The following is a 13,388-nucleotide window of genomic DNA, read 5'->3' as shown; positions in this document are numbered from 1 at the left end:
TTTTTATTTTTATTATTAGAAATTTACTAAATATATTAAAAAATTAAAAAAATCATTGAAAACTTTTTTATTGATTTAATAAACAAGCACAATATTTTTTAATTTTTTTTATATTGCATTTCAATTAAGTCTAAATATTCTATTAAAAGACATACCAAAGTAGTCAAAATTGAGTATGGTTCTTTCATTTACATATTTCATTTACATATTTATTTATTTTAAAAATAAATCGGTTTTTACAAAAATAATATTAGAATTATTGGTGAAGATTTGATTACCAGCGAAGAATAGCCTGAAGAAAATATATTGAGTTGGTAACCCAACTTTGGTCATACACTATTGCGTGTTTCATGTCTTACTAGAATGGTTTTGTTCCGGGGCTTACCTAGAACCGGACGGTGGTTGGACTTGTTTGAGGCCCAAGCGCTGGAGGAGTGTGGTCTCTGACTTGGTTTACGTCTGGGAGCCGCCTCCGAGTTGTGTGTTCCAAGAGATGGGGGGTGGTACCTGCAAAGACACTCCGATGCCTAAGTCAGCATGGAGTTAAGCAGGTTTAGAATGTATTGGAACTTAGAGATACCTGAGGAGTGTCAGGGTATTTATAGTGGTGATCCAATAACCACCGTTGGAGTAGTGCCACCTTTTTAGGCGGATAATCGTCCTTTTTATCTAGGAATTGTTGGGATATGGTTTCTAGAAGTAGGTTGAGAGATTTTAGGGGCAGTTACTTATTTGAATAAGTGTTATCTGCCAGCTATCTCTTGATCCCAACTTCTTTGGAAAGAAGTCTGTGTTGAGTCCGACCTCTTCTAAAGAGGTCGGTGAATAACGAAGGCCAATCTTTGGATTGGGCCTTTTGGTGTATTTGGACCTGAGCCTTAGTGTTGGGCCAGTGTATGAACAGTGCCCCTACTTGAGTTCAATCTCTTTTTCTTAAGAGTTGGATTCGAGTATTTAAACTCGGGCTTGTAGGCTCTGTATAATTGGTTTTAGCACATCTTACTTAACCAAAGAATATTTCTTGTCCTAGTTTCGTACAACTCGTTCAATTCGAGTTGTTTTGAGGATACATGACTTGTTTTAATACAAATCACCTTTCTGAAACTTATTCTGATTTATTACGACTTGCTTTGATACAAATCGTTTATTTCAAAACTCGTAATTATTTTTTTAGTATAACCTCATCTAGCTCGTTCAATGCGAGTAGTTTTAAGGTCTTACGATTTGTTCCATTTCAAATCGTTTAATTAAAACGTGGCTATTTTTTGATCTAATTTCATACAACTCATTTAAATTCGAGCTGTTTTTTAGGACTTCACAACTTGTTTCAAGTACAAATTGTTTATTTTGAGTCCTTTTAAACTATCAGATCATCTTTATAACCATCGGACTTCGTTGCTTTATCCATTATGCCCCTGCTCGAGGTCGAGCTTTATGAAGTCGGACTCGAGCAATCAAGCAGAAAGGATTTTCAAATGAAGCCTTTTTTTATTGAACTCATTCATTCTGAGTTTTCTAGATGACTTGTTTTTTATACAAGTCACTTTTTTGAAGCACAACTCGTTATATATCAAGTTGTTTTGCGCAATTTAAATTACTTAGATCATATGGTTATTTTTTACTCGATTTTGTTCAACTCATGGGCTTGAGTTGTTTTAAATCATCAAGCCGTATTATAACCATTGGACACTAATTTGAAACTCGTCGCTTTATCCGAGTGACCATTAAAAAGGTCGGCTCGTGATTTTTGCGCTTTGTCATTTATACCTCGTCGCTTTATCTGAGCGACCATTGAAAAGGCCAGCTCGTGATTTTTGCGCTTTGTCGAGCATAAATTGGCACCTTAGGTGAAGGGATTATATGCTTATTCCCTCCCCTTTCTAGTTTTTACAAGGTTGTCGTCCTTGTGTATGATACAACTTGTTTTATCCAAGTTGTTTTGGAGGATAGTTTTTACGTTTTGATTTTGTTCAAAAACGTTTACAATCCTTCCTTTTTAACTCGTTTCTATACGAGTCGTTTGGTTGAAGTGATTCATTTTGATACAAATCACTTTTAAAGCTTTGCTTTTAGATAGACACGACTTGTGCTTAACACAATTTCGTTGAAAATATGGTTGACTGGCATAACTCGTTTAATCCAAGTTATCCTTATGTTGTTGTGAATGCTAGAACGAGTTTTCTTGGAACAACTTGTTTTTGTGAAAGTGTTCCATTTTATACGACTAGGTCGTTTATTTTTAGAACTTGTAGAGATGAGATTGTGGGCTTGAGATTTTGTACGATCCATTTGTATCCGTGTGGATCGAGTTGGTAGATCGTATTTATGCCTCAAGGGGCATATTTACTTTTGCGACTTGTTCTAAACACAACTTTTTCAACCCATTTGGCCCGAGCTGTTTCGATGTGTTTTCTTTCCAATTCGCATATGTAACTTCTTTCCACCAATTGGTTCCTCGTCGCTTCATCCAGGCGATTTCTATATGATCGGCCCGTGATTTTCGCGGTTTATCGAGTTTCAATTGGTGTGTGTTAATTGTAGAAAATCAATTTTCATAAGGAATTGTTTTATCTCCTTATGTTGGAGGTGTGTTGCGACCTGGGTAGTTTTTCACCCTCGAAGTTAGACACTTTGTAGTAGCCATTTTCTAAGATTTCAGTAATCTTAGAAAAAACCTTTTTGATCTTTGTTTTGAAAAACCTTTTTTCTGACTGTCCCTTTCTTTAAGTTAAGTTTTCCTTAACAACTCGGGACGGCCTTTTGCCTTAGTGCTTTCAATAGGTTTCCTGATCTCTTTTTGGTATTCCTTATACTCAATTTTTGATTTATTGAGCTCTTATGATTTAGGTTATTTTTGCGATGCGTTTCCTTTTTTCTCGGTTTTTCCGACTTGTAAGTCAGATAATTTCCGAGTTTATTACGATCGACTTTTATAACCTCTTTACACCGACTTGTACCTCGTCGTTTTATCCTGACGACCATCTAGGTCGGTTCATGGGATTTTCACGCTTTGTCGAGTTTAAGTCGGCGCGTTTCGTTGAAAGAAAGAAAAACGAGAAGGAATTTATAAGAGATAAAAGATCTTTATTTATTTGCGAAGGTACTTTTACTGCTACTAAGGGTTTTTCACTATCTATGATCCCTTAGTCTCTACTATGATGCCTCGTTAAAAACCCTTCTTCAGAAAAAATCCTTTAATTTTTGGGAAAAAATCATGAAGTTGGAAAAAGAGTACATCAGGGAGTAGAGTTCGCTTTTAGCTATAGTACCTTTTCATGTTACAAGCATGCCACGACCTTGGTAGCTCGGTGCTGTTTAAGTCGGTCACCTTGTAATAACCTTTTCCTAAGATCTCAGTAATCTTGTAGGGTCCTATCCTTTTTGTTGTCAGCTTTCATTCGCCCGAACTCAGTAGCCTGATATTTTTTCTTATCAAGATGAGGTCTTTTGCGTCGAATCTCGTAGCCATCCTTTGTCTCAAGAGCTCTTCCCTTATCTGAGTTTGCTCTCAGGTTTCTGGAAGGGGGTCACGTTCTTCTTTCGTGCTCTAGCATCATTGTAGAATGTTGTCTTTAGTTTTTAATAATTTTGGACTTAGCTTTCATGATACGGCAGTGCCTCTACTCGAGGTCGAGCTTCATAAAGTCGGACTCGAGTATTCAGTCATGCCATTCTTGAATCTTACTATTTGTTGCTATGTGACTTTTACAAGTTATTTTGGACTCTCTTTTTGGGAGGTCGGATAACTTGTTTTATACTTGTTGTGTCAACTTAGTAAGGTCGGATACTTATCTCTTGGCATTCTTATAAATCGCCATCCTTTCTCAATTTGTTTTAAACAAATTGTTGTGACGTCGGGTTTACATCCTCTTCGTGTTGATGTTTGATTATGATCACGTTGTCCTTAAGTTATTTGTGCAATTCGTTTTAGGCTTTGCCCCTTGCCAGTTTGATTTAGTACAAGTGGCTTAATGAGGTTGGACCAAATTTTTTGGACGGTGCTTTCTTCTTTTTTAATCCAATTTAACTGTAGAAGTAAAATCATCATCCCTATTTGATATCCTCTGCCCATTGGGAGAAGTTTTTACGATTTCATTTACATATTTATTTATTTTAAAAATAAATCGGTTTTTACAAAAATAATATTAGAATTATTGGTGAAGATTTGATTACCAGCGAAGAATAGCCTGAAGAAAATATATTGAGTTGGTAACCCAACTTTGGTCATACACTATTGCGTGTTTCATGTCTTACTAGAATGGTTTTGTTCCGGGGCTTACCTAGAACCGGACGGTGGTTGGACTTGTTTGAGGCCCAAGCGCTGGAGGAGTGTGGTCTCCGACTTGGTTTACGTCTGGGAGCCGCCTCCGAGTTGTGTGTTCCAAGAGATGGGGGGTGGTACCTACAAAGACACTCCGATGCCTAAGTCAGCATGGGGTTAAGCATGTTTAGAATGTATTGGAACTTAGAGATACCTGAGGAGTGTCAGGGTATTTATAGTGGTGATCCAATAACCACCGTTGGAGTAGTGCCACCTTTTTAGGCGGATAATCGTCCTTTTTATCTAGGAATTATTGGGATATGGCTTCTAGAAGTAGGTTGAGAGATTTTAGGGGCAGTTACTTATTTGAATAAGTGTTATCTGCCAGCTATCTCTTGATCCCGACTTCTTTGGAAAGAAGTCTGTGTTGAGTCCAACCTCTTCTAAAGAGGTCGGTGAATAACGAAGGCCAATCTTTAGATTGGGCCTTTTGGTGTATTTGAACCTGAGCCTTAGTGTTGGGCCAGTGTATGAACAGGTTTCATATTAAAATTTGCCTAACTTGTATTATTGGTGAAATATATATATATATAAAAGGAAATCCAATTTCGGTAAGACTGAATCTGAACTGATTCAAGTCGGTTCAGTGAGGGCGACCTCAGTCTTTGAAAAGATTTTGTGAGAAAAAGGTACTAAATCACTAAAATTTGTAATGCTGAACTTATATGTTAAGGAGATGAAAAAAGACAAAGTATATTTTTTGTTTCGAAATTTGATAAAAGTTTTAAAAATACTTATATGTTTTAATTTTGTTCCCAAAATTTTGAATTAATATCAAATATATTCTTGATGGCTAATTTTTTAAAAAATTTAAGATTATTTCAACAATAATTTTATAAGAACAACTTTTAATACAAGCAAATCAAGTATAATTTTTATGCATTATTATTAGATTGGTTTTAAATTTTTTAAAAATTTAGCTGTTAAAAATATATTTAATGGACATCGAAAACTTTTGGGACAAAATTAAAATAAAATAAAATTTTGACATATTTTTAAAATTTTTATCGAACTTTAAAAATAAAAAATATAAAAAATATACTTTACCCGATGAAAAATTAACAAAAAAAGTGTTTAACATTCATATTTTTTCAAGAACCTGTAAATTCTATAATTCTTCAAGACTTATTTGATAATTTTTTCCCCTCAAGAACCAATAAGTCTTGCACAAAATCTTTTTGAAAATTCACTTAGTATTTATTTTTAATCTAAAAACCTATAAATTCATGGCAAAACACTTTACCGATCTATTTGTTCTATCACTCAAGATGTTTTATCAACTTGAAACAGTAAAATTTAGGATTGTAATATACAAATCAAATTACTAATTTCAACTTCAATTAGCATGCTTTTAAATTCCATTATATTGTCTCAACTTTTTCTTTTCTTTTGATAAAATTACGTGTTTTGAATAGTTGCTGAAAGTATTTATGTTTTTGTAATATAAAACAAGTATTCATAGGTAAAATTTTAAGGCTTATTTATCCTTCCATCTAATACTGATTTTCACCTTACAGTTAAAATGGATCTCCACCTTGCTTCATGTAGGTATTCTACACTCTACAGTATATAACGAGAAATTGGAAGGGATTTGATAAATAGTTAAACATAAAGCATAAAGTACTTGTCATCTTAACTAATCTCATATTTATTATTGTTATACATAGTTAATAAATAAAAAGCGGATTCATATGCACATTGATGCCTATTAATACACTAGCTGAGACTAATGAGTTTATTCAAACGTATGATTTACTGATTTTACATGCATACGAATATGTAACCTTAATAGCACTTAATTCTACTACCTGACCAATATTCTAAATTTTTTCCTTTTTTTTTTGGGTGAACTTTCCCTCTCTTTTATTAAGATGGAGAGGGGAAAGAGCAGATATGTGTTGTGGTTGTATGAAACTTAAGAGCATTGGATTATCATCATTATCATATTCAGAAGCAAAAGTCAGCAGCTGCAATGACTGTATAAATAGGAGAAGGAGTTTATGTACAACTAGAAATGATGAAAATGCTTGATGAAAGGAATGAGGGACTATGCGGTTGCAGCAGCTTGTTCTTCGGCGACCTGTGCTGCCGGCAGAAGGGTGCAGATGAGGTTGCGGTCGCCATACACATTATCAACACGCCCTGATAACAACCAACCATAGTTTTGAATTCATTAGTCTATATCTATTGGAGAGAGAGAAAATTATGGAAATTAAAATGAGTGGTTATGGATATTTCTAGAGCATGCATTAAATGTTCTCAAGGAACACACAAGAGTTACCTGCAGTGAAGTTACAACTATAAATTATTGCAGGGTAACACTCATGTTTGTTGATCCTTAGAAAAGTAATAGAACTGTCCTACCTTTTTTTTTTCATTATTCTGACCAATTCTTTGATGATGTAGCATTGATGCTTAGTATATCTTACAATAGAGACAAGTGAACAATCGTATAGTTACCTGTTGTAGGCCAGAACTTTGCGACGCGGAGCCAGGGAGCTGGGAAGGCTGCATATTCCCTGGAGTATGGTTTGGTCCATGCATCTCCCATGAGCAATGATGGTGGATGAGGAGCTCCCTGCAAAATATTTAAGATAATCACTCAAAAGTGCACGAATTAGGTTGAAATTGTAAACATAATATCTAGACAAGTATAAATAATCACTCTTCATGGGTTTGGGAAGGGTGAAAATTTTCAATGGAGGAGTTTGATGTGTTTCACTTGAAAGTTGAAACTCATCCGTGAAAATTTCCACCCATGTTGGGTCTGTTTGCTATGTTGGTAAAAAATGAGGGATTCATTTTCATGAACAGGCGCCGTATGTAAAATCAAACAGAGTTTATCAACGAAATTTTACCCCGATATTTGCCAATATGAGATGCAATCTAAAGAAGTATTTTTCTTCTCATTAATATTATCAGAGTCGAGAGAACAAAAGGTTTTTACCTTGAGCACATTGTTGTTAATGTCAGCTTTTCCTTTCTCTATCTCGGCAATTTCTTCTCTGATGGAAATAAGAGCATCACAGAACCTGTCTAACTCAGCCTGCAATGAATATTAGTTGAATAAGAAAAAGACATCACAACAAAGAAACTTCAAGGAAAAGTGGACATAATTAAAAATAGAAGTTTTTTCAGAAAGGTCTACCTTGCTTTCACTTTCAGTGGGTTCAATCATGAGTGTGCCAGGTACAGGCCATGACATTGTTGGTCCATGGAAGCCATAGTCCATGAGGCGCTTTGCAACGTCTTCAGGCTCTATTCCAGCAGTGTTCTAAAATTGAAATCGCATAGAGAGAATCAGACATGAAGAGTTCTAGCTAATTGAGAAAAGCAACTTCAAGTTATCAAGTGATCCTACCTTAAAGCCTCTTAAGTCAATGATGAATTCATGAGCAACAGTTCCATTGACTCCACGGAAAAGAACAGGGTAATGATTCTGTATACATCAAAGTATATGTGAAAACAAGTTTTAACAACTCATAAGAAGAATAAAAAGTTATAGGGAAAAGAAGCACAAATTATCTATAAGAAAGCACAAACCTCCAATCGTTTCGCCATGTAGTTCGCATTCAAAATGGCTATCTTTGATGCATCGGTGAGTCCTTTCGAACCCATCATGGCAATGTAAGTGTAGGAGATTGGCAATATGAGTGCTGAGCCCCAAGGTGCAGCAGAGATGGTACCAAGAGGTTGAGAGTTCTCCGGGGCGGGAATTCCACCAGTGGGTACCTTCATTATGATATCATAATTAAATACAAAGAAGACCAAAGATTTTATTAACATCAACTTAAAAAAATGGTTTATCATAAAATAAAAAAATATAAAAGGATCTCAGTTCAATAATTCATAAAAACCATCTCTTCTAAAATCATGAGCTGTTAGGAAGAGGTACATAAATAGTTTTAAGTAGCTGCTTAGATGCATATAAAGGGTTTTATATCTATTAGATCATATATAAGGAGTAACAATGTCATCCAGTTTGGTGGAAGAAAAACTAAGGACTCTATTAAAAGTTAAAATCATGTGCTTTTAGTGAAATAACTAAAATCATGCATGTATATTACATAAAATTTCATCATAACCAAATAAAAAGGGCTTACCACAGGGTGTGAAGGTAAAAATGGTGCCAAGTGTTTCTTTACACCAATTGGACCCATACCAGGGCCACCTCCTCCATGAGGGATGCAAAATGTCTTATGGAGATTGAGATGGCAAACATCTGCTCCAATCCAACCAGGGCTTGTAAGACCCACCTGCAAACACAAACATTACAAACATCATTCAAAGTTAGGCACGACTGCGCAAATTGTTTCCTTTTTGATCAACGTGATATGTAGACGAGCCTTGTTATTTGAACCCATTTTTCAGACACTAGACACCACACTCACAAAAGTCATGCAGGACCCATCATTACAAGATTATCTATCTTCTTACACAATACATTCTTTTTCCCACTTGGTATCTGGTGTCAACCAAGACTTGGCGTTCAAGAAACAATTTGTATTCAGAACGGGGCTACAATTACATAAGTTGTATACTGTCAAGTTTTAGAACACTATAGGGGTTAAGATTTTGAATTAACATAACTCACAATTTGGATAGACCAGAAAAAAAGGAGAGAAACTGGTTTCATGTTACACAAACGTACATTAAGGTAAAATATGCATATAAAAACAAACCTGTGCATTCATGTTGGCACCATCCATGTATACTTGGCCTCCATTATCATGAATAATCTTGCAAATCTCATCTATACCCTCTTCATAAACACCATGGGTTGAGGGATATGTTACCTACAATCAAATCATAACCAAACTTAGTATAAAAAAGGCTCAAAGTTTGACAATAATGTCAATTTTCTGATATAACTAGAATATACAAGTATCAATCTATAGGAAGCAAATTTTACCATAAGAGCTGATAAGTTGTCCTTGTAAGTTTCAGCGGCCTTCCTCAATTCTGCAATGTTAATGTTACCCTTGGCATCGGTTCCCACAGATACAATTTTCATGCCACACATGGCAGCACTGGCAGGATTTGTACCATGTGCCGAGACAGGTATAATGCAAACATTGCGGTGGTGGTCTCCTCTTGCCTGCAGTTTCCAATTTCCAAAATAATTAAGAACTATTGCAGGAATTTATTTAAGCAACATTAAAAAACAAAAAATTGATCTCTTATAAATATATAGCAAGAGATAATAGGACAACTGAAGGTTATCAACTATCGGATGAAATGAACAAGTACAATGTTAAATAAAAATGTCAATTACTGCTTTGGAATGTAAGTAAATCAGAAGAGTCATAAATTAACTCATAAATTGATAAAAATCCTTTCCAATAGCAAATATTTTCCATAAAAGTTAAGCAGACATATTTAAAATGAGCCAAGTCATCATACCAAATGATATGCTCGAATAACCATCAGCCCAGCATATTCTCCTGCAGCTCCAGCATTTGGTTGCAAAGAGAAGGAGTCAAACCCGGTGATGGTACACAGCAAGTCACCCAAATTGTCAAACATTTCCTGACACCAAATTTTATTGTTTAGACACAGAAAATAAAATAAAAAAAATCCCTTCTCTCCCATATTTTCAGGCCAAAGATCATTTATAAGAATCTAAAAAGAACCATTTGAACATCTAACTAGCTACCTGATAACCTTGAGCCTGCTCAGTTGGTGCAAAAGGGTGAATATCAGTGAAGCTGGGCCAGGTTACTGGCATCATCTCAGTGGTTGCATTCAACTTCATAGTACAAGATCCAAGTGGAATCATGCTGTGGCATAATGAGAGATCCTTGGATTGTAACCTATGAATGTACCTGAGTAACTCATGCTCAGTGTGGTACCTATTAGAACAAAATAAAGTTGAGGTAAGTTTCTAAAAATGTAACCAGAGGAATTATATTCAAATTCCATATGAAGGGATTACGTGTTGAAGATAGGGTGTGTCAGATAAGGGCTGTCCCTAGTTAATCCAGAAGGAATCGCAGACTCGACTTCTGGCGCAAGAGAAGCAGCTGTGAAGGAAACCTGTGTATGAACAAACATTTTAGAGGGACTTAAATAATTCAAGATTAACGATACAATTGATAGTTATGAAAAGGATACATCATATTATATATTAATCATACTTACTGGCTTGCCACCAGCAAAGACTTTGAAAAGTGTATCAACATCCTCCAATGAGGTTGTTTCATCAAAAGCAACGGTTATCTGAAAAGCAACCAAGCTCAATAATCCAAAGACAAACAAATGATATTAATTGATTTGAGTTGCAACAAAAATAAACACTTACAGTTTTTCCATCTACAACTCGCAAGTTTATTTCACTTTCCACAGCAGCATCAGCGATTGCGTGGGCATTGGGAACCTTAACCTTCACAGTGTCAAAGAAGGGAAGATCCTGAACTTCTACTCCAAGTTTCTTCAATCCCAGGGCAAACACGCCAGCAAGACCATGAACGCGTTGAGCAATGGTCTTAAGTCCTTCAGGTCCATGATATACAGCAAACATAGCAGCCATATTTGCAAGCAGTGCCTATGATAGTTATAAGAACCATTCATATTCGCTCATTAAAATAATTTAAGCATTTTGAAGAGATTGTATACGATATGATATCAAAGAATATATATAACTGAATAATATACAGGTTGAATGGTAAATAAAAGTACGTACAATATCTGTGTGTCATGTTAGAAATATAATTAAATCATTTATGTGTAACACTATGGTGGTGGTTCATTACACAGAACTTCCAAACCAAACTTGAACTGGAACAGAAATAGACACTTTAGAATTTACAAATTAAAACTTCTAAATAAGTTCTGAAGTCTACACACAGGACAACTATATAGCTAAAATTGGTTGAACCAAATCAGCAAAGTTACCTGAGCAGTGCAAATGTTGCTAGTAGCCTTGTCCCTCCGAATATGCTGTTCCCTTGTTTGCATCGCCATTCTCAAAGCCGACTTTCCAGAAGAATCAACACTGACACCAATAATCCTCCCAGGCATCATCCTCTTATACTCTTGTGATGTTGCCAAGAAAGCGGCATGGGGCCCTCCATAGCCCATTGGAACACCAAACCTCTGAGCCGAGCCAACAACAATATCTGCCCCCAACTCACCAGGAGGCTTCAACACAGTCAGTGCCAAGAGATCACTGGCCATAACAACCTTAACCCCATGAGCATGTGCCTTCTTAATAAACTCCCCATAGTCCAGAATCTCACCCTCAGTCCCGGGGTACTGAACAAGCACACCACAAACATCACCTTTTGAGTAATCAATATCCTTAAGATCCACAGTGGCAACCTCAAGATCAAAACCAGCAGCCCTTGTCTTGCATATATCAATTGTTTGAGGATGACAGTTACTTGCAATAACAAAAGTCTTCTTCTTCCCTTTCTGGATGTTGTTACACATAGACATTGCTTCAGCAGCAGCAGTTCCTATTGAAAAATTAATTAATTAACAAAGAGTTATACATACATGATTACATGTTACATTCATAACCAACTAATAACACCCATCCATCGAGCATAGATATTCGCAGTCTTAGCTCAAAAGGCAAAGAGGCCGGAGAGGCTCTCACCCCTCACCTAATAAGTCTGCAAGATAAAGATGCCAGATTTGAATCTACCAATCAAATCCAAGACTCCCCTTCATAACTAACAACATATCCTCACAAAGCAAGACTCACCCTCATTTGTAAGTTGTAACTAGTATTTGCAGCCTTGAGTTGCAAGGCAAAGAGGCCGGATTCAAATCCACCAACAGAATCTGTGGCCTCATATACAGTACCATCGTGGCAGGACTCAGAAGCAAAAACAAACAAAATGAACTAACTAACTAACTAACTCCTAACTGTCGGTAACAGATCTAACAAACTTTAAAACAGTAAAATAACCGAACTGGCGGAGTTACCTTCATCAAGCAATGAAGCATTGGACATAGGCAAGCCAGTGAGATCAGTGATCATGGTCTGGAAATTAAGCAATGACTCGAGACGGCCCTGCGAAATCTCAGCCTGGTAAGGAGTGTACTGCGTGTACCAAGCAGGGTTCTCCATGATGTTCCTCAAGATGACAGGTGGCACATGAGTGTTGTAATATCCCATTCCAATAAAAGACTTGAAAACTTTGTTCTTCGACGCCAAATCCTTCATGTGTTCAATCATCTGGCCCTCCGTCAATCCTGCATCGAACTTAGAGAAGGCGAAGTCGTTGAGGCGAATGGATTTGGGAACGGTGGCGTCGATGAGGGAATCAAGAGAGTCGAAGCCGCAAGACTGAGCCATCTTGCTCTGTTCTTCTTTGGTAGCGGAGTTGTGGCGGCGTGGGAAGGTGTCGCTGGGCTGGAGGGCAGTAACGGAAATTCGGCGAGTTTGTTGTTGAGAGAAATGATGGAACGATGCTCTGTTGCGGAGAACAGAGGGAGTTACGGTGGAGACGCATCTGGAGGGAGAGTAGAGAACGGGGGAGGAAGAGGAAGAGTTGGAGAGAGGCTCGTGGCGACGGTGCTGTTTTGTTTGAGAGAGGAGGCGCTTCAGAATGGCGCGGTTTGCGAGCCTCCTTGCACGTTCCATGAATGAATGCAGAGATTCAATCGATACAATGAAAGAAATGAGATTTGTGTTGAGCTTCTTCTTCTTCTTATTATTATGTTACGATTACGATTCCATTGGAGTGTGTGAAGTGAGTGGAGGATGGTGGATTGGACCTCCCGATAATATAGTGTGGTTCCTGGCTACAAATCTATCATTTTTTTTAAATAAAATAAACGAATACTTACATTTTAGCTTTTATTTTTGCATGAAAACAGTCCGTATAAAAAAATAGTTGATAATAAATTAGATATTTATCATTTTTAATTTATTTTTTCCTTATCTTCGTATGATTTTTTAAAAGTAAAAACTCACACAGGTTGGTTTAATGTGAAATTATTAGTTAAAAATTAATAGATAATAATTTAAAAAAATGCTAAGAAATCAGTAATTTTTATAATTTGTAGTCATTAAATAACCATTAATAATGATTTTAATGGTACGAGATTGGTGTGA

General features: G+C 36.3%; 1 protein-coding gene across 1 annotated transcript; it reads right to left on the bottom strand.

Moving 5' to 3' along the window:
* Positions 1–6,225: 6,225 nt before the first annotated feature.
* On the bottom strand, positions 6,226–13,061 carry LOC107495553 (glycine dehydrogenase (decarboxylating), mitochondrial). Its single transcript, XM_016116696.3, has 16 exons — positions 12,254–13,061; positions 11,216–11,778; positions 10,623–10,865; positions 10,463–10,540; positions 10,257–10,357; positions 9,978–10,173; positions 9,725–9,850; positions 9,234–9,419; positions 9,004–9,117; positions 8,425–8,577; positions 7,865–8,053; positions 7,683–7,760; positions 7,470–7,595; positions 7,269–7,367; positions 6,782–6,899; positions 6,226–6,463 (listed from the first exon to the last, which is right to left on the bottom strand). The coding sequence occupies exons 1-16, from the start codon at positions 12,912–12,914 to the stop codon at positions 6,369–6,371; spliced, it is 3,126 nt and encodes a 1,041-aa protein (XP_015972182.1). The 5' UTR covers positions 12,915–13,061; the 3' UTR covers positions 6,226–6,368.
* Between the last annotated feature and the right edge of the window lie 327 nt (positions 13,062–13,388).

This window comes from Arachis duranensis, chromosome 6 (assembly GCF_000817695.3).
Source record: "Arachis duranensis cultivar V14167 chromosome 6, aradu.V14167.gnm2.J7QH, whole genome shotgun sequence".
In the NCBI taxonomy this organism is placed as follows: Eukaryota; Viridiplantae; Streptophyta; class Magnoliopsida; order Fabales; family Fabaceae; genus Arachis; species Arachis duranensis.
This window is presented reverse-complemented; position numbering and strand designations above follow the sequence as displayed.